The 21,692-nt window shown below is 46.2% G+C and overlaps 1 protein-coding gene across 3 annotated transcripts in view; it reads left to right on the forward strand.

Annotated features, from left to right (window-relative positions):
* Nucleotides 1-21,082, forward strand: part of SPEN (spen family transcriptional repressor) — a 65,027-nt gene extending 43,945 nt beyond the window's left edge. The window contains exons 7-16 of one of the 3 annotated variants that reach the window (XM_032201226.1): nucleotides 1,500-1,625; nucleotides 2,206-2,319; nucleotides 3,499-3,612; nucleotides 5,323-5,423; nucleotides 8,549-16,487; nucleotides 17,093-17,506; nucleotides 18,497-18,691; nucleotides 19,179-19,337; nucleotides 20,371-20,496; nucleotides 20,948-21,082. In XM_032201226.1, coding sequence (XP_032057117.1) covers nucleotides 1,500-1,625; nucleotides 2,206-2,319; nucleotides 3,499-3,612; nucleotides 5,323-5,423; nucleotides 8,549-16,487; nucleotides 17,093-17,506; nucleotides 18,497-18,691; nucleotides 19,179-19,337; nucleotides 20,371-20,496; nucleotides 20,948-21,034 — 9,375 coding nt within the window. In that variant the 3' untranslated portion in view covers nucleotides 21,035-21,082. Of the gene's footprint in view, nucleotides 1-1,499; nucleotides 1,626-2,205; nucleotides 2,320-3,498; nucleotides 3,613-5,322; nucleotides 5,424-8,548; nucleotides 16,488-17,092; nucleotides 17,507-18,496; nucleotides 18,692-19,178; nucleotides 19,338-20,370; nucleotides 20,561-20,947 lie in introns of those variants that run through there. The other 2 variants (XM_032201224.1, XM_032201225.1) reach the window with 2 other exon arrangements.
* Nucleotides 21,083-21,692: the final 610 nt, after the last annotated feature.

The following is a 21,692-nucleotide window of genomic DNA, read 5'->3' on the forward strand; positions in this document are numbered from 1 at the left end:
TGTTATGTCTGGCAGCAATTGTGCTGCCTTTGCTGTAATCTTGCCATCAGCACTGATTTATGAATTCACAGTGTCTGTGGCTTAAACCCTTTTCTAATGTTATACCAGCTGAGCTGTCCTGATAAAGATGCTTATCAGTAGTAGTGCACTGTCTCCTAAATTGGTTTTTCTGTGAAATAGTGCTGTATTGTCAACATTATTAATCGGCCAGAATTCAGCAGCAGTGCTGCCCTGCAGAATTTCCACGAAAACTTACAAGCTCAGGTGCAAAAGGGACTAGCTTTATAACCTTTCCAGCGGATAGTGGGCGAAGTAATGGTGCTTTATTTGCCTGTCAGAAGAAATTGCTTGCCTAGGGTGAGTGGTCAGGTATAATTTGCCACAGTTGCAGTAGTGCTACTTCAGACACGTGGAAATGTAGTCCTCCATTAGTATTCCACTTAAATCATTAGGCCAGGGCTATCGAATTCTAACAGTTGTGTAAATCTCCCTGTTTACTTCTGTTTTCCCAGCTAAAGAGTTCTTGAGAAAGACCTTATCAAACTGCTGCCTTGTCCCTAAATTTATTAACCGTAAAATTAGTCTGTCCTGAATGTTGGAATGTTTGTGCTTAAATTCGTGTGGTAGCATTGGCATGTAGCTCACAAAGGAAGCTTGTGCTATTTAAAAAAAATAAAATGAAACACTTTACCTTCTATTTTCAGCTCAGAATGAATCATAACATCATGAGCTTGTTCAGAGGCTTTCGGTACATTTGCCAGTACTAGTGCTGAGCTTGAATGTTAACCAAATGTCAATTCCAGGCTTGCTATTTTCCAAAAATCACTTAAAAGGAGCCTTTATAAGGCTTCCACAGCTTTCTTGTGACTGCACCTACTTTTGAATGGGCCCGTGGTGCCTTAGGATCCTTCAGTGATTTCACAGTGATCAGAATTTGGGCTCTATTCTGCCTTTGCCACATCAGGGCCAGGTCAGTTCAAGAGATGCGTCCAGCATCACTTTCTGCTTCTAGGAACAGGATGCATCGAGTTTATTTGGAAAAAAGGCCCTGCTTGGCTCTTGGATCAGAGATGAGGATTGGAGCAGGTTGTTTGTTTGTTTGTTTGTTTGTTTTTTCCTCTTGAGCCTTTACAAGCAAAAATTAATATGTGTTTCTTTGATTCTGTGTTGTCTCTTCTTGACATATTAGCAAACCAAAGCTACTGTTTGTTGATCAGGTCAGGCTTACTTCTGTGGGGTTGAATTTTAAGTCTGCATTATGAAGAGATTTCCCTGCATCAGTAAGGATTTGGTTTTACCATTGAATAAGATACAACAGAGCAGCAAAGTTTTTAAACAATCTACTAACGTTTAAATCCTCTCTGTGAAAGAAACATTAATTAAACAGAGAGCGTTGTGCCATGTGAGTCTCAGAAAAAAAAAATCATTTAGATTCATTTTACATTGTTGAATCTTCTTTTTTGCCTGTTGCTGACTGTCGATTGCTTTTTTTCCCCCAGGATATTGACATTAAGAAAGTGAATGGTGTTCCTCAGTATGCATTCCTGCAGTACTGTGATATTGCAAGTGTGTGTAAAGCAATTAAGAAAATGGATGGGGAATATCTTGGAAATAACCGACTCAAGGTAAAGAAACCCTCCCATGGACTGTATCCTTCTCCCTGTTACTTTTGTTTGTGGCATCAGAAGATATTTTGCATCAGCTTAGGCTATGGAAGTGAGATTTTTTTTTTAAAAGGTCAGATTACAGCATGATGTTTTCAACCACCACCAGATTTGGGATTAATCAGCACTTTTCTTGGCTGTCTCAGCAAGGAGGCCCAGATTGAGCAGATTTGGAGACTGACATTCTCTGGCTTGCAGAGGTACTCGTACTCCTTGAAGGCAGTGCTGGGAAGCTGTACCACTACTGACGATGAACAGAGGCTGTCAATCCCCAGAGCTGTCAACCTGTCACCTTCCAGAAGCATTCAAATTGTACAAGAAACAAATGTTGTCAAACATTGTATTTGTTTAAGCATGCAGAATTATTTTCATTAATTGCTATTTGATTTTTGTCTTGCTTGCACCTGCGCGAGACGCTAATTTTAGAAAACCCATACAGATGACTAGCTTTCTTCAAATAACTCTTAATTAGGCGTGCTCTGTACAGTTAGTTTAACACTTGTGAATTGTACTGATGGAAGTTCTGCCCTTTTGTGTTCAGCTGGGTTTTGGAAAGAGCATGCCTACAAACTGCGTGTGGTTAGATGGGCTTTCTACAAACGTTACGGATCAGTATTTAACTCGACATTTCTGCCGATACGGGCCTGTGGTAAAGGTAGGTGGGAGGCTTTGGTGTCTGGTTTGAAGTTGTTACTGTCTTCCTTTCTTCACATCCTGTCCTTTCAACCCCGCCTGTCCAGGGCTTTATGGCTCAGATAGAGAAATTCTCTCTGGGGTGTAATTTGGCCTACAGGGATCTCTAGCTTTGCATCCTGTCGATCCGATACGTAGAGCAGTCTCTGCTGGTGTTTGGAGTGAGCCGAGATAACGAGTAGTGGAACCCACTTGTTGCTCTTGTGCAGTACAGTCTCTCCCCAACCAAATTTATCTAGAATGCTAACCACTGTAGGAACAGCAACCTAATTAACTAGTTATACTCATGCATGCTAATTATATAATTAGACGTGACTATATTTTTTCATTAAACCAAAAAAGTGACTTCTTAAAAGCAGTTAGGGTACTCACACTAACACAGGTATGTGAAAGAAAAGAGAAGGTCCATGGCCGTGCAACATGCCCGTATGACACAGCGGGGGCACGTTCCCTGCGTGCGGCCAAGCCCCGCCGCGAGCAGGCATCAGAGATTTGTGCGCATGCTTCGACTTTAGCATGTGAGTTGTCCCGTGTGTTTCTGTTGGACAGTGATGTGCTTAAAGTGGGGCGATGTGTGCAAATCTTCGCAGGATCAGGGTCTTGCCTCCTTAAGAATTTGTGTGGGTTTGTGTTGCAGCTTTGACATTCTTTATTGTAGCTGTTGTTGCTTGAATACTAAGTCTGTGTTGCTAAAGGAAGCTAATATTTGGAAATTGGGCGTTTAGCAACTGAGTGGTACTGCAGACTGTGATAACAAAAACTGTTTCCATTTTGTGATTAAATGTTCCCTTTACCTTTTTTCCCCCCTAAAACATATTGGAAAATTTTTCAAAAAATAAAAGTAAACAAAGCAAAACTACAAAACTCAGTCACCAGAGAAAAAAAATAAAAGTAAAATACAGAAAAACAAAATAAAGGCATAATATACCTCAAGCCACAATATCCACAATTCAAAGCAGTCCCGTGTCCTTTATTGTCTCTTCATAACAATATGCCTCATCAGAAAAGAATGGAAATTTACCTTGCTAAAAATTATTTTCTTACTGGTATCCTCATGACTTAGGATTTTGTTGGGACTGACATTAAGTCCTGTGGATGAGGCTCTTATTTGGTTTTTGTTTTGTTTTTTTGTTTTTTACAGGTGGTGTTTGACCGCTTAAAAGGCATGGCCCTGGTTCTCTACAATGAGATTGAATATGCACAAGCAGCTGTAAAAGAGACCAAGGGGAGGAAAATCGGTGGGAATAAAATTAAGGTGTGCAGAATGACCTCCAAAAAAAAAGAAACAAATTGTATTTAGGCATTACCCCTTAAACACTGGCATTTGCAGACTGCCAGTCAAAAGGAATGCTTAGTGGGACAAGTATGTCCCAGATATCTAAGGCTTAAACGATTTTTATACTCGGCTTATCAAGATGTTAGGGTATCTTGAACTGTTACCTACAAAGCCTCTTCCAGTATTCTGCCGTTTGTTTTGCTGAACTTGTCTCTCTAAGCTCCTGAGTGTTGGTGTCCGTGTTACTGCCTCATTCACCCGAATCCAAGGCAAGCTCTGTCCATTTTTATGTTAAAGGGTGAAACCCAAGGGCTCGAGCTGGCCACAGCCATGAGGCGACAGCCTGCTGCCTGTCAGCTGCTGGTGCCTGTGGTGGCCTCGTTCTCGTGGTGGCCTCGTCCTCGTGGTGGCCTCATCCTCATGGTGGCCTCGTCCTCACAGTGGCCTCGTCCTCGCAGTGACATGGGCAGGGCTGCCCAAACATGCGGCCTGCTCTAGTGATGGCAGCTCCTGGCTCGTCACACAGGGGAAAAGCATCAAAAGCACTGCTCTAAAAAATGGATGAAAAGTAGTGTTTCCTGGAGCAACACTTAGCATTGACAGGGTTCTCTTGGATTTGGGTGAATGTGGTAAAATCTGTTACAAGTGTCCCATCGGTTCCGCTAAGTGGGGACGTGAGGTGTCAGCCAGCCCTCTGAATCATCTTCCTCTCCTCCTTTCTTCTCTCCTGAAGAGTTGGTAATGATTTCAAGCGTAATCTCTCATCTGGTGCATTAACCTAGCAACTTCACACCCCTCGGGGTTAGCAATTGGATATACTATAGTTTCTAAGTGTGGTGGTTGAATGTAAGTAGCCTTCATATGGGATAAAATATGTGGCCATTAAAAAAATTCATATCCTGTGTTTGTGGGTCTTGCTACTTAGCAACTTGGGAATAAGCAACACCCTTAATGTGTGTATGTCTGTTCTCCATTGCTATGGTTTGATGAACGTCTAGGCTGATTGAAAAAACAAAAACAACAAAAAGCCCCTAGAACGTTCAAAAAAAAATTGCATTATGTGAAATACACTACGTTAAATCCATTCTAATCCTTCATTTTTGGCACCAGCTATGCCATTAGCTTCTTAATGTTGTCACACTTGGCTAGAAAACAGCCAATCTTCGAGCAGCTAGAATAGGGAGCTGCAATTCAGGATGCTTGGTTCCTTTCCCATCCCTGCTGTTGCCTTGGTATATAACCCCAGGCAAATAATGTGCAGTCTGAAATGGATTAATAATACTGACCTGCCTATAGCACCGTGCTGAGATATAAGGGACTTTGGAACTTTAAATGGAGTTGTGGCATTAAAAGCATCAATGCCATGATAATAGTGTGTATTTTTCCTGCTGGCTTACTGAACAGAAGCTTTTCGTGTGCTTCTGGTCTCGCAGCTAAAACAACATACCCCGGCAAGGAGGTAATTATATAGATCCACACGGCTACACTGAGTTAAGAGGGAAAGGTCTTTTTTTTTTTTTTCTGGGGATGCATAGGGCCAGCCCTGAGAAGTGTTTGGCCTTTTTTCGTTGAATAGTATCATCCCCATTTTCAGTTCTGCTCCCATGTTCAGATTCTGCAGCAGATACTGAAATTATGTTAAAATGGGTTGTTTCTCTCACTGAACGTAATTTACCTTTTATTTTTCAGGTGGATTTTGCAAATCGAGAAAGTCAGTTGGCATTTTATCATTCCATGGAGAAAACGGGTCAAGATATCAGAGACTTCTATGAAATGCTGGCAGAAAGAAGGCATGTGTCTAATACTTTTACTGCAGTCTCTTGCTTTACTAGCATTGCACAATTAAACTTTTTTTCAGGCTATAATCATTAAAAAAACATTTGGTTTTATTCCTATCAACTTCACCCTTCTTTTTAAAATTTTATTAAAAATATTCTATTTGTGTGTTTTACCTTCTCAACCTTTTTTTTTTTTTTTTTTTTTTTAAACTTGGTTGGCCAGGCTTGAGTTGCACATGATAAAGGCAAGCAGGAAATCACACATCTGAAGTGCAGTTGGTAACTAAATTTGTATTTAGGTGGAGGTTTTAGCCATCTGCATGATGTACGTTTAGTATTTAGGTTAAGGTGATGGGTCATCAGGACACAGCTGTGAGTCATTCATCATTTGCTAAGAATGCAAAGAACAGTTTATCTGTAATGCCTTAACCCATACCCTCAGGAGTAATGTATATGTTAACAGGTTATGTATATAGTCTGATAAGCTACTGCTGCTCATCTCTTAAGCAGAGTAAAATTTAGTCTTCCACTTACTCCCTTCAAGAAGTTAGTTTGCTAGCTTGATAAACAATAAAATACGATGGAGGATGCTTTTTTTTTTTTTTGACATGAGAAATGTATTCTGTGTTGATGTCCTTCTGAAGCATCTGTCATGTTGGTCTCTGGCCATTTTGTGTAGGCTGCAAAGGCTTGTGTTCCCCCTGAATGGTCACTTGTGCCTGCAGACCCTGGCTGAAGGCAGCCAGCACAGAAGCACTCCGCATTTTCTTCTTTTTTTTTCCCTCCGGTGACTGAATAGAACATCAGTGTTTTTATTACTAGTGATGGTGGTGAAGGCTGAAAAGCAAAACATTTTCTTTTTGTGGGGCTGCATTTTTATTACCTTCAGAGGCTGGCTTAATTGTTAGGGTTCTGTTTCACCTATGAATAAGCCCGGTGTGACACTGATTGTACCTGTATACTAGGCAAATTGAATGTTGTTGGTTTTTTTTATAGCAAAATAGATTGAGCTAACATACATGCAAAATTGCCAGATTTAAAAGTGAAAAGGGTTTAGAAATTGGCAATCAGGATTTGCATAATGGAAATAAATGTGTGCATTCCCTAGTCTTTGCCAGATGTTGTGATGTGCCAGCAAACAGTCAGCAGTCAATTTTTTCTGAACAACACCAAATTGAGAAAAGAGTAGTGCATTTTCAGATGTCTTTTAATGCACAGAAGTCAGCTGGGCATGTCTTTGCTGTGAAATAATTCTTAGTTGTACACTGTCTGGAACAACTTGATACTTGGGTACATGTTAGTCTTGTTTTTCCTTTTCTGTCGTTATGTTCACATAGTTGTTACTAGACACTTAGGAGTAATGAATCATGGAGTGATTGAGTGAGCTCTGCAGTGTGTCTCGTCATTCTGCATCTTCCAGTCTTCCAAGCTCCTCCTGGCAGTTCATGGTCCATAGCAATGATGCTAAGAACTGCACTAACCAGGTTCTCTTAAGTTGTGGTTGTACCCAGTCTAAGTAGGACCCAAAGAAAAACAATTGTTGCTTTAACTTCAGAGAATGCATTGATGATTACATTATAGAATAATATCCCCAGGTTAATACAGCACTAATCTCAGATCTTCCCAAAACCAGAGTACTGTGCATGCCTTCAGAAAATCTGGAAGTGTTCTTTTCCCCAGCCACTACAAAACCCAGATCATGTAGTGTTTCACCCTGAATAGACTGATGTGGACTCGAGGATACCCATTTCTCCACAGTCGGTGGGCTGTGAGAATGTAAATGGGATTTCTTGAGTGGGAGGCTGGAGGCTGGAATGTCTTTGGAATATCTTTGTGTGAGGTTGAGTTTTGTAGTATCACAACTGTTCAAAGCTGCCTGGGGTTTCTTGCTGTTACTCAACAGCCCTGAAGGAGCGATGACTTCAGGGGCAGAGTGCAGGTGGAGCGATGCGAGGTGCAGAAGGGCCATTTGTCGCATGAGCCTCTTAATAGTTCATAAATTATTCAGATGTGGAGGAGACTGCTTGGACGTGTGGAGTGGCCAGGCTCTCCTTTGTTCCTGTCAGCAAATTGTTACTAAATACAAAAGGTGCATTTTGAATCTGTTTTTGTATTTGTTGATTAAAATGAAAAGTTAACAAACATGGCAACTCCCTTTTTCATATCCATCTACCCACACCTGCCTTTCACAACATCCTACTTTGCTTGCAGAATGTTGTTTTTTTTTCTTTGGTGGGTGTAAAGCCCTGTATTTGTGTATTATTGTTTTGTTGTACATTTCTTACAATGCAGAAGCTACCAACTTTCAGCATAAAACCTAAACTATGAAGCTAAATTAGTGTATGTGAAATAGAGCACGTAAAATGCTCTGTAATGGTGGAGAATGGGAATGCCAGCTCTGTGTCCTCTGTATGCTGCCCCTTATACCAAAGAGTCATGTTCTGTGTTAGAAATGGTTGATTTTTGCATTTTGGGGGTATTGAGATAATAATGCTAGTTGCTTGATAAATTTTGCTAAGTGCTTCCTAAGAATTCACCTGCTCTCCCGGACAGGCTGATTTTTTTTGTTGACTTGGTCTGTAAATAGGCAATGTCAGCATATCACATGCAGTAAAGGAGTTTATTTTGGAATTAAAAGATCACTTCAAGAGTTTAGGATTTTTAAAGAAATCTTATTACCACTTCAGTGCTTAGCCATGGAGAGGTTCCAACTCTGAATTTTGACTTGACTTGTGTTTTCAGAGGTAGGTAGAGACTGTCTCTGCTTCTTGAGATAGGGTGTTCTCTACCATGACAGGCTGTGTGTTTGCACAGGTGCTGTGCAGGTTTTACCTTAATTTAATGCAGCATTTGAATTTGGCAAAAATGAAGCAGTAAGGCTGATGAAAAGATACTTGGCAAAGCTGTCATTAAATGACCAATTAAGGGCATACAGTGTTTGAAGCTAACAAAGCATTTAATCCACTCTGCGCTGATTCATTGTTGTTAAATCTCTCTATGCAGCTATGTACAGTTGCCTTGATAAACATACAAAGAAATTATTGTACAATTATCCCCCTGCATGGCATAGAAGGCAGTACTGCAGTATGCTGGTTGAGAGGGAAAACTAATCACCCTGTTGTGTTTATTTTTGGCAGAGATGAAAGAAGAGGATCTTACGAATATGCCCCTGATCGTACTTACTATGAGACTGTTAGGACTCCTGGGACATATCCTGAAGATCCTCGACGAGAATACCCAGCTCGAGGCAGAGAATTTTATGCAGAATGGGATCCCTACCAAGGAGACTACTACGACCCACGATACTACGATGACCCACGCGAGTACAGGGATTACAGAGGTGATCCATATGAGCAGGACATAAGGGAGTACAGTTACAGGCAACGGGAGAGGGAAAGGGAGAGAGAACGGTTTGAATCCGATCGCGACAGAGATCACGAGAGGAGACCGATTGAACGTAGCCAGAGTCCAACGCACTCCAGGCGTCCACAGAGTCCTGGAGCATCTCCCTCACAATCAGAAAGGCTGCAGAGTGATTCAGAGAGGAGGATCTACAGCAGATCATCAGATCGCAGTGGAAGCTGCAGCTCTCTGTCTCCTCCACGATACGACAAGCTTGACAAAGCTCGCGTAGAACGCTATGCAAAAAACGAAAAACCAGAGAAGGAGCGAGCTTTCGACCAGGAAAGAGTTGACAAAGACAAACGCTTGGTGAGAAAGGAAAAGCCAGAAAAAGTAGAGAAAGAGAAAACTGATAAGCAAAAACGAAAAGCAAAACTCCATTCTCCCAGCTCTCAGTCTTCTGAAACAGATCAAGAGAACGAGAGAGAGCCCAGCCCTGAAAAATTAAAGGGTAATAGTAAACAAAGTAAAGAAAGAGGTGACAAAGAAGGGACAGCTAAAAACCGCCTAGAACTAATGCCCTGTGTCGTGTTGACCCGAGTAAAAGAAAAGGAAGGGAAAGTTATTGATCAGCCTGCTTTGGAGAAACTGAGAGCAAAGCTTGACAATGACACTATGAAGTCCCCGCTTCTTGAGCAAAAAACACAGACATCTCAAGCTGAGCAAACAAAGTCTGATCAGTCTAAACTGGAACCAGTTAGAACCAAGGTACAAAAAGAGAAAGCCCTTGCCAGTCATGTAGAAGTGGTTGATAAGGAGGGAAAACTGAAACCCAAAAAGCACTTGAAGACAGAGCAACCTTCCGAGGGGACAAATGCAGTGGATTTAGACAAGCTGGAGGCTCGTAAAAGGCGTTTTGCCGATGCAAATCTGAAGCCTGACAGGCAAAAACTGGAAGCGAAAAGAAGCAGCCAAGATGAGGAGGATACACGCATGGCTTTGAAAAAGCAACTTGATACAACAGCTTCATCGAGGGAAGCGACAATGCTAAGGGAAGGAGAATTAGAGAGAAAACCCCCAAGGAAGGAGATGCTTAAAAGGGAATCTAAAAAAATGAAACTGGAAAGACTTATTCCTGTTACTAGTCCCAAAGAAATTCAGGAGACTCTTAATGTTGGTGGGATTGGCATGCGTCCCACTCTAGATCTGCAGGCAAGGCTGATTGAGGCAGCTGATGAGCCAGTAGAAGTTCAAGAACTCCCTTCTAAAAAACTGAATCCAGTAAAACCCCAGCATAAACAAGCACAGCTACTAGATGAACAAGGAACAGAGAGAGAGGACACAAGGAAGAACTATGCTGGTCTTCCTGAAGACACACCTGACCATAAGCTTGGCCAAGAGAAACCTCAGTCAACTGATACAGAGGAGAAAATTGGCATTGACATTGACCACACACAAAGTTACAGGAAACAAATGGAGCAAAGTCGCAGGTTAAAACAGCAGCTGGAAATGGAGATAGCAAAATCTGAGAAGTTCGGCAGTCCAAAGAAAGATGTAGATGAGTATGAAAGACGGAGCTTGGTCCATGAGGTGGGAAAACCTCCACAAGATGTCACCGATGACTCTCCACCAAGTAAAAGGAAAAAGACTGACCAATTTGACTTTGAGATTAGCACTAAAAGAGAAAGAAACTACAGAAGTTCTCGTCAGGTGAGTGAAGACTCTGAGAGGACATCTTGTTCACCTAGCATCAGACAATTCCCTTTCCACGAAGATGACGACACACTAGATTCTCCGAGGCTAATGCCATTAAAGGAAACCAAAGAATCACCTAAAATAGAAGAAAAGGGTCTTTCATACTCCAATATGACTGTGAGGGAGGATTCTCTGAAATTTAATCCTTATGATTCCAGCAGGAGGGAGCAGATGGCAGAAATGGCTAAAATAAAACTTTCTGTCCTGAGTTCTGAAGATGACTCAAGTAGATGGGAAACACAAGTGAAACAGGAGCCTGGTAGAGTTGATATTAGCTTTCCAAGCAGCATTGTCAAAAGAGATAGCATACGCAAGCGGTCTGTACGAGACCTGGAGCCAGGGGAGGTGCCTTCAGATTCAGATGATGACGGTGAAAACAAGCCCCATTCTCCAAAAGCCTCGTCTTTGTTAGAGAGTTCCAGATTATCTTTTTTATTAAGGGACAGAGAAGAGAAGTTTCGTGAAAGAGAGGAAAGACTGTCAAGTTCTCTAGAAAGAAACAAATTTTACTCTTTTGCATTGGACAAGACAATCACACCGGACACAAAGGCCTTGCTTGAAAGAGCTAAATCACTCTCTTCCTCCAGAGAAGAAAACTGGTCCTTTCTAGATTGGGATTCAAGATTTGCTAGTTTTAGAAATAATAAAGACAAAGAGAAAGTTGACTCTGCTCCAAGACCTATTCCATCTTGGTATATGAAAAAGAAAAAAATCAGGACTGATTCAGAAGGTGGAAAACTGGATGATAAGAAAGAAGATCATAAAGAAGAGGAACAAGAGAGACAGGAACTGTTTGCTTCTCGTTTTTTGCATAGTTCAATCTTTGAACAGGACTCTAAGCGCCTGCAGCATTTAGAGAGAAAAGATGATGATCTTGACTTCATTTCTGGTAGATTGTATGGGAGACAATCTTCCTCTGATGGGACTAACAGTGCAGCTGACTTGGTGCAAGAACCAGTTGTTCTTTTCCACAGCAGATTTATTGAACTAACGCGAATGCAGCAAAAAGAAAAGGAGAAAGACCAGAAACCCAAAGAAGTGGAAAAACAGGAAGATAAAGATAATCGGCCCAAAACACCAGAAACAGTTCCTGATAGTAAAGAACCAGAACATAAAACTTCCTCAGTGGTTGGTCCTGCCTCAGTCGCTGCCTTGCCGCAGGATCCAGCACCAGCTGCTTCTGAGAAGGTAGCGAATGAAAAAATAGTAGTGGAAACAGCTTCTGTAAAAGAAGAAAAACCATCTGAGCCTGCTTCTACAGCAGAAGAACAAAAACCTTTTCCTGAGCTTGCTGTTCCTGTCAAAATTGAACCACCTGAGCAAACTGAACCTCCGCCAGTCATCGAAGCTAGTAAAGAAGTTGTTCCTACAACTCTGGCACCGGAGGAAGATGCTGTAGCAATAGAGCATCCTTCATACTTGGATACCAAGCCTCCTACTCCTGGAGCTTCGTTCTCTCCAGGAGACATCAGTGTAGATCCAGAACCTGAAGTTGCCCAGTCGGTTCCACCTCCACCTAAGCTAGTTCAGAAGTCTGATGAGGCTTCTGAACCTAAGGAAGAAAATCCTCTGCCTTCTGCCAATGCTGATGCTAGCGTGAGTCAAAAGGTGGAGGCAGTTATTGAGGTGCTGCCTCCCGTTTCTGACAATGATATGGAAGTTGAACCTCCGGTTGTTGTAAAAGATAAAAAGTCTTACAAGAGTAAACGCTCCAAGACTCCTGTGCAGGCAGCCACAGCTAGTGTCACAGAAAAGCCCGTCACGAGGAAGAGCGAAAGAATTGACCGTGAAAAACTCAAAAGGTCAAGCTCTCCTCGTGGGGAAACGCAGAAGCTTTCTGAATTGAAAGTGGAAGCAGAGAAAGTTTCACGGAATGCTGCTAAATCCCCTAGTTCTGCTGCAGAGCCAGAAAACGTGGAGCCAAGCTTGCCCATCGGCCGAACAAGGCGCAGAAACGTACGGTCAGTCTATGCCACCACAGGAGACAATGAGGGCCCATCTCCTGTGAAGGACTCTGTGGAGGTAACTAGATCCACCAGGAAGAGAGGGGAAAAGGAACCGCAGGAAACGGTGACAACTGTTCCTACAACCCCAAGAAGAGGAAGACCTCCAAAAACCCGCCGTAAGCCGGAGGAGGACATCTCTCCGATAAAGACAGAACCAGTGCAACAAGAGGTGGAGGAGACTGAAACTAAAGAAGCTGTGGAAGCTCCAAAGCCTGTGGAGGGCTGGAGGTCTCCTAGATCCCAGAAGCTGACACACAGTCACTCATCGGCTGCCACCAGCCAGCAGGGGAAGAAAGGGAAGAACGAACCAAAAGCCGATATCTCAGCTGAATCTGAAGATGCTGCTGAAAGGAGCGGTCAGGAATCGAGTGTTAGTGACAACAGCAATAAAGCAAAAGTAACTGAGAAAGAACTGACAGCAGGCGAACAGAAACGTGATAGGAAAGAACTGGATGCAGAGAAAAACCAGCTAGAAATCCCCACAGTTGAGATCATCGAGAAGAAGCCAGTGCCAGAAAAGGTTACAAAATCCAAAAGGGGAAGGTATAAAAATACCAAAACTGTTGTAGATAAAGCATCTGTGTGTCTCAAAAATGTAGAAATACGCCTCAACGTTGATGAAGTCAAGGGCGCCTTGCGGCCAGCTGAGGAAGAGGCAGAGCCCGTGGCGGTGTCACCGGCAAAAATCAAAAGCCCCCCAAAAGAGGATATCTTGCCACCCCATTTTGCTAAGAGTGAGGTAGAAGATTCATTCCAAGAAACAGAAAAAGAGGTGATGCGGGAGCCAAAGCAATCCCCTGAAGCTGCCCAATTAGCAAAACAGATTGAGCTCGAGCAGGCTGTGGAGAATATTGCAAAACTCACCGAAACTCCTCCGTCAATTACTGCCTACAAAGAGCCGACGGCAGACGTGTCTGAAGTTCGTCAGGAGGAGGAAGGAGATAAACCCGCCCATCAGGCTAGTGAGACGGAGCTGGCAGCAGCTATTGGCTCCATCATCAATGATATTTCTGGGGAGACGGAAAGCTTTCCTGCACCCCCCACCTATCCCGCTGAATCAGAAGCAGAAATCCCGGCTGAGCCACTGGTATTGCCGTCACCTCGGGAGGAAATGGAGCCCGAGACCGATCAGGCAGTGAACAACATCCTAGAAACAGAAGCTGCTGTTGAGCCCCCAGTGCAGCCAGTTCCCAGCTCTGCCCCGCTGGTGGTGGAGACAGAGAGCAAGGACACAGAAGTCAGCTTCAGCGAATCGTCAAACTCGGCGCAGGAGGCCGAGACCCTGCAGGAGGCTGAAGTCGCTCGGAAGGAAAAGGGCCGTCAGAAAACCACACGGCAGAGACGCAAAAGGAGCACGGGCAGAAAGGGTGATGCCACTGAAGTCAACGTGTACGAGCCAGACAGGGCGCAGAGCAAGTCTCCCCCCGCCAACGAAGTAAAGGCAAAACCTGAAGAAGCCTTGAAGGAGGAAAAGCAACCTAAAGCTGCTGCTCAGGCATCCGTGGAGCCAAACGCTTCGGACGCCAGCAAGGCTGCAGCCGTGGATGTTGCCATCACCGTGCCCGAGGCTGTCCCTGAGAGCAGCGCCTCTCCCAAAGCGCCCGTGCCACCTCCTCTGGAGCTGGCTGCCCCGCCGGTCCCTGTTGACGAGGGGAGTCAGAGCGCGTTCAAGATACGGTCGCCCATCGAGAACGCGCCCATCACGCCGCCGAGCGCCCCGAATGCAGCCGTACCCAGCATTCCTGCAGCAGCCGTGGCCAAGCTGCCCACCCCGGTGCCCACCGCTATCGTCCCACTCCACTCCAGCGCTGCCAAGGTGCCGGAGTGGATTGTAAGGCACGAGGAGCCCCGTGCCCGTTCCACACCACCGCCCGCTCTTCCCCCTGACACGAAGGCCTCGGATATCGACACAAATTCGAGCACTTTGAGGAAGATCCTCATGGAGCCCAAATATGTCTCGGCGACGAGCATAACCTCCACGCACGTGACGACGACGCACGCTGAGCCGGTGAGCGCACCCCGCTTGGAGGAGGCACCTCTCCACCCTGCTGTAGAGGCCATAAAACCAGTTTCAGAGGAGAAGCCAGCAGTTCCTGTCACTAACGCTTTGGACCCACCGGTGGCTGAAGCACCAGTGTTCAGTGAAAAGGAAAAGATAAGTACTGTGATTGCTCCCAAAGCCACTTCGGTTATAAGCAGGATGCCCCACAGCGTTGACCTAGAGGAGGCTCCGAGGATCACCTTGGTGAAGCAAGCTCCCCAGACCCAGACGTGTCTCGTGAATGCTCCATCACCTAAATTTAAACAGAGGTCAAGCACAAATGACAACAGTAGGTTTCATCCGGGATCGATGTCTATCATTGAGGATCGGCCTGTAGAGACTGGGTCCAGCCCAGGGCTGCGGGTAAACACGTCAGAAGGTGTTGTGCTTCTGAGCTACTCGGGACAGAAGACGGAAGGCCCTCAGCGGATTAGTGCAAAGATCAGTCAGATTCCCCCAGCCAGTGCTGTCGACATAGAGTTTCAGCAGTCTGTATCCAAGTCTCAGATTAAACAGGAGCCTATTACTCCATCTCAGCCGACGCCGAAAGGCTCTCAGACCTCCACAGGTTATGGGACTGTTTCCACCCATTCTTCTTTGGTACTAGGAACGCAGCCTTACAATACGTCACCCGTCATCTCCTCTGTCAAACAAGAGCGCGCTACCTTGGAGAAGTCCGACTCAGCCCACCTTTCTGTCCAGCCTCCAGCCTCTCAGCCTGGCAAGGTCCTCACGCAGACTGTCAACACTCCACCTGTGCTGGTTCACAACCAGATGGTTGTGAACAAAAAACTGCCCGATCCGGCTGCTCTCAAAGTGGAGACCAAGACCCTGCAGCCCTCCAACCTGAGTCCCGGAGTCAGTCCTCATCACCCTTCCCTCTCCGGGAAGATGCATTCGGAAGCGAACCACGTCAGCTCGGGACCCAGCACCCCAACCGAGCGGGCTATTTCTCACTTGGGGGTCACCAAACAGGAGCCACATTCGCCACGTACGAGCGGGCACTCGCCGTCGCCGTTCCCACGGGCTTGTCATCCCGGCAGCACGTCGTCTCCGGCTTTGTCGAGCAGCACGCCGGTCATGCTGGCGCCGGGAATCCCTGTGCCTCAGTACATATCCAGCATGCACCCAGAGCAATCCGTCATCATGCCCCCACACAGCGTCACGCAGACTGTATCCCTGGGCCACCTGTCCCAAGGAGAGGTGAGAATGAACACCCCTCCTCTCTCCGGCATTCCTTACGGCATACGCCCAGAAGCGCTCCACTCCCCCAGAGCCGCTCTGCAACCTCAGATAGAAATTAAACCTCAGCGATCCAGCACGCCCCAGCCAGCGCCGATAAGAGACATCGTCATGCCCCCTCTGTCTTCTCAGCATCCCCCCGAGGAGGAGATGCACTACCACCACACCACAGTGTGCAGGGGGCCAGCCCCCGTCCAGCCCGACGTGCTGGTGATGCAGCCGGATTACCGCATGCACCCCACGAGCATCAGGCTGGACCAGTACAACGTCCCCCGGGATGTGAGGATGATCATGCACCCCCACATGGCCGCGGTGGGCGAGCACCACTCGGAAACCAGACAATCCCGAACGCCCGAAGGGGCTGTGAAAACGCCCCCCGTCAGCAAGACCCCGCAGCCCGGGAAAGAGACGCCCAAGTCCTCCGAAGGCAAGCTGGCCCACTCTCCTCACAGCGAGCCCCGGCTGCTCAGCGTCCCTTCCAGCAGCCAGCTCCCTGGGCTGCCGCTGACGCAGCCGGTGGTGGTACCTCACGGCGTACAGATCATGCACCCCGCGGGCAGCTCCTTCCACGACTACCGGTCTGTGTACGGCGACATGAGGAATTACCACACGGCAGCGCAGCTCGGGCATCCGCAGTTCCCGGGCGCGTCGCCCATCGGGCTGCCTTCCCGGAGCATGACCCCATCTCAGGTGAGAAACGCGGCTGTTCCTTCTCTTCCTGCTGAAATCACAAATGTTGTGAGCTCATGGCAGCCCCGGTGCGTTTCTGCATGATCGTATTTGCTGAGCTGAGCTCTCTGTGTGGGTACAGTCTCCCAGCCCAATTTAAGTTTGTCCCCAGAAGCACTAGAGGAGGCATTTTTGTTTTAGAAATAGGGGTTGAAGTAAAGAAACGTGTTTTGTTAGCCATTCTAGGACTCAAAAAACCAGGAAGTGTGATGCCTGCCTGGGGGGTTCTAGAGGAAGAGGTGCTGGGGGGAGCACCTCTGTCAGCACCAAGGTAGCACGTGGGTCCGACAAGCTTCCTGGGATGGATGGCATGGTCGGGGACAGCCCTGTGGGTCAGGGCTGCAGAGCAGGGCCGGGGGGATGTGGCTCCAGCTCTCAGGTGTAAGCAAGGGCTGCTGGCCTAGGGAGGGGAGGCTGGCCCAGGCACTGCTGCAGCAGGGCAGGTGTGTGCAGTGGCGTGGAGATGCGCTCACACGGTGTCCTGGCAGCCTTATCGGTGAACCAACAAGCTCTGATACGCCTGCAGCCTAAAATGCTTCCTTTGTCCCCCACCGCCTGTTTCCCAGGGTCTCCCGGAGGGCGAGCACTCGCACCCCAGCCAGCCCGGACGCAGCAAGACTCCGCAGATCTCCCAGGACCCCAAGGGCCCGGCGGCAGCGGGGCCTGAACAGAGTCACCACCCCACTGTAAATAGGCATGCAGCACAGATAGACCCTCACGTCCACCTGCAGAGGGCACAAGCGGACACAGGCCAGACCTCCTACCCCTCGCCTGTTGCCATTTCGATGAAACAGGAGCTTCCGTCACCACACCAACCTCAGGCAGTTCCCAAGCAATCGCTGTTCATCCCAACAACGTCGGGCCCCGGGGCCCCACCAGGGCTGTCCCTCAATCGCCCTGAGCCCCAGTCCTCCCTGAAACAGGATCCGTCTCCTCACCCTGTTTCGCAGAGACCTGTGGATATGGTTCAGCTTCTAACGGTAAGCATCGCTCCATCATCTTCTCCTGGCCAAGGAGCCTTGTGCTCTTTGCTCGATGTTGGGAGAGAAATAATCAGTGAGGTTCTGCCAGGCTCCCCTCATGTGTGGCATCAAAATTTGACATCTCTTGCATCAGATGCTTCAGATGTGGAGAATGCGCTTATCTGTCTGCTTCCTGGGCTGTTCCTGTCCCCGGTGAATTCTTTGCCGTGTTCACATTTCCGTGGCATTTACTGGAGCCTCAGTGTGCCATTAACGCTGCGGTGAATGGAGTGAGAGCAGCTTGTGCTTCTCTCGCTCTTGTTTCAAACAGCCTGCAGGCTCAGGCAGGCAGTGCTGCATCATTTTTACAGTCAGCTGCTCCTGGGAAGGTGATGAAAAGAAAGAGTGATGGTGTATTTTATTTAAAGAAAAAGAAAAAGACATGCTCCCAAAGGCTAGAAACGGGAAGACAAAGAGGAGGGAGATGGCTTAGGAACAGGCATGTCCGAGAGTGCTGACCAGGAGCCGAGAGTCGTGTTCAGCACCACATAATTCCTGTGTAACCTTGAGCAACTCTCCTGGTGCTGCTGTTTCTAAATTCTCCATTTGCAAAAGAGAAAATAACATTTGGTAAGAGCCCTGCTCTGACTCGCGCTGTGTGGGAGGCTGACATCACTTGTGAAAGATTGGGAAGTGCTCTGATGTTACGATGGAGGGAGCCACCCAGGCATCGCGGCCAGCTGGAAGTAAAAGGACTGAGTTACTGATTTAGCAGGACCTAACCCAGGCCTGGACTGGCGCGTACAAAGGGCGATAAGATGTTACATCAGTGCCAAGTGCTTAGAACAAAGCAGTGGTGTCTTAATTGCCTGTGAAAGTATTAGAGGCAAACGAGCAGCTCGGATGGGGTTTCCATCACAATTAAGATCCCTCTTGAACAGAGGAAAGCGCTTCTTGTGAGTTCCTTTTGTTCGTTCGTGCTAAGATTTCTTCTCCCTCTCTCTGCAGAAATACCCGATTGTGTGGCAGGGCCTTCTGGCGCTAAAAAACGACACGGCTGCTGTCCAGCTCCACTTCGTCTCTGGGAACAACGTCCTGGCGCACCGCTCCCTGCCCGCCCCGGAGGGAGGCCCTCCGCTGAGGATCGCGCAGCGCATGCGCCTGGAGGCTTCGCAGCTGGAGGGCGTCGCGCGCAGGATGATGGTACGGAGCAGGCAGCAGGGCTGGGGGCGGGTGAGGCTGTCTGCTCGGGAAGAGAAACCTAGCAAAACCCACCGCTTCTCCCTTTCTGACTCGGTTCGTGCTGCTTTGGGATCAGTCATAGCTGTGTACTTCCTTTGGCCCTGTGTAATGCAGATTGTGGGTAGGTCACTCTGCATTCAGGTGAGAGAAGAGGTGGGAAACTGTACCTTGGACAAGGCACCCGTCCTTCAGCCACGGAACAAACTCTGCTGGCTCTGACCTGGCCGAGTGGCGTGGAAGGTGGGAGCCATGGAAGCGAGTCGGTTTGGTCCCGTTTGCCATCTCCCAGCTGGCCGAGCTGTCAGCACGCCTTTCGCAACACCCGCACTAACTTCGAAGGAGTTCAAAGAGGGGATTTTCCACCAAGGGCTTAGAGATAATGAATGTATGTCAGGAATGGGCCTGTTCCAAGCAAACATTTGACTTAATTGCTGTATTTTCTTTCCAGGTGGAGAGCGATTACTGTCTGTTACTGGCCTTGCCTTGCGGACGAGACCAGGAAGATGTAGTGAATCAGACTGAGTCACTTAAGGCTGCGTTCATCAGCTACCTGCAGGCTAAACAAGCTGCAGGAATCATCAACGTTCCCAACCCTGGCTCTAATCAGGTATTGGCAAGGAAAGTGGTGAAACTGTGGGTAAACTAAATTGAAGTCATGCATAGATAGTGGGACCTGCAGCCTTCCCCCCCAGGTCTTTATGTGAGATTGTAGTTAGGGTTTGTTGTTTTATCACTGAAACAAACCCTGCACATTTACCATTCTTGTTACATCACTAGTCAAAATGCAGTGCAGCACACCAATATAATTACTGAATGCAAGCCAAAAAAAAAAACAAAACACAACTGTTTTCATTCTTCACAGCCCTACATCTTTGGCTGAAAAGAAAACAAAACCTTTCTCCATCTTCTTTTCTGTGTTGAAAGTAGAGCCCTTGCTTCTTCCTTGCATAAATACCAGAACACCTGGTGTTTTCTTGCTTGTCACTGCATAACGACAAAATGTTTGGGTTTGCTAATTCAGAGCATTTATTCCAGATGCGTTGCTTAATGAATCAAATTTAATCTGTTCTGGATAAACAGCCCCTCAGACTAAGTGGTCAGTGCTCAGAGCTACTACTGAAACATGAGCTTGAAATGATAAAAAATGGGAATTTTCTGTGCTTCATGGTGAAATCAGCCAGCTATGATGGCCCTGTTGTGGAGAAATTCCCTGCCTTGGGAACCACACCTGCCTCACTCAACAGCTTCTCCTTTTTAATACACGTGCACTGTTTTATGGTGCTTTCAGAGCACCAGAAGTCATCTGAGTGTTCAATTTAAAGCATTTTAGGCCAGCACGGCTGGTATTTGTGTGCTTACGTAAGCTGTAACTTCCCTCTTTTCAAAACATGAAGGGGCGTGGAATCTCAGGCCTCGCTCTGTCACTTGCTCGCTTTGATAGAATCACGTGCAACCTTTAAGATCCAGGCGAAGATGTCCAGCAAGAGTGGGAGAGCGGAGGCTGCCATTTTGCAAACCTTTAGCTGAATTTCTGCCATGCTCCACTCTCACCTGCTACCCTTTGGGTCATACCACACCACAGTCAGATGGGAGGGCCCCCTGCTTTGTTTCTCACCCGTGTCTCCTCTCTCCCCTTGCAGCCTGCCTACGTTCTGCAGATCTTCCCACCCTGCGAGTTCTCGGAAAGCCACCTGTCCCGCCTAGCCCCCGACCTCCTCGCCAGCATCTCAAACATCTCTCCTCACCTTATGATTGTCATCGCGTCGGTATGAGCTGTTTACTGGTTACTGACTTTTCCAAGGCCCTGCAGCAAAAAAAAAAAAAAAAAAAAAAAAAAAAAAAATCACAAAAAAATACACAAAAAAACGCCACAAAAAAAAACACAAAAAAATCACAAAAACACAAAAAAAAATAAATAAAAATTAATAAAAAGAGAGCGAAAGTAATGAAACGAGAAAATGCTGCCAGACTACCAGCCTCCTGCCCTAACAGGCCTCGATCAAACTGTTGCTGGGTAGTAGTTCTGCTACCTTGTATGTTTACATATTGCTTTAGCTTATGGACAACTGATGCACTCAACAGGCGGACTGGTATTGGGTTTCTGTGCCTCCTTTTGGGGAAAATAAAGGATGGCTATTTTTTTTAACAAAAAGAAAATAAATAAAAAAGAACCTGAACTGCCTTTGCACTAAATTAGTGACTTGGACCTTTGCACAGTTGGAGACATGCTGTGACGTTCTGGATGTCTTGACACACATTAACACGCGCCGTGGACTAAACGCAGGACCTGGGAACTTCTGCTGAAATTTGTGGGTCAAGGATCATTTCACACATTATCTTTTTTTTTTTGATGGTTGTTTTTTTTTGTTTGTTTTGTTTTGTTTCTTTTTTTTTTTTTCTGGATGTGAACCTTCCTCTCCTCCACTTGCCCCTGCTGCAGCCGTCTTCTCTTCATCTGGGATGTACAGTTTACACTGAAAAAAAAAAAAAACAAAAAACAAAAAGCAAAACAAAAGGGAGAGCTATTTTCCTTCCTGGTGGGATATGCAGAACTCAGTGGGTGTGTGTATATATAAATATATATATAATATATATAAATATATATAATACTGACTTTAAAAAAAAAATCAAATCCCCACAACATACATTTTTTTTTAATCTGTGCCAAAAATGTGTTTTCAGAGAAAATCTTATTTTCATACTCAGACTTTGTATTGTCACTCATTTGTAAGTGCGCTTCATTTAAACATGACCTCCCCTCCCTCGTCTCATGAGCTGTGGAAGTGTTATACACTTGTACAAAGACTTTCTACCCTCTCCCTCACCTCCCCTAACACTTATTAATTTATGGAACTGTTTTCTCAGCGCAGTTTTGTTTTGTGTGTCCATTGGATTACAAACTTTATTAAAAAATACAAAACACCTCGCGCCTGGATGTGATCCCTCGGCTGTGCCATGGGGA

Source organism: Aythya fuligula, chromosome 21 (genome assembly GCF_009819795.1).
Source record: "Aythya fuligula isolate bAytFul2 chromosome 21, bAytFul2.pri, whole genome shotgun sequence".
NCBI lineage: Eukaryota > Metazoa > Chordata > Aves > Anseriformes > Anatidae > Aythya > Aythya fuligula.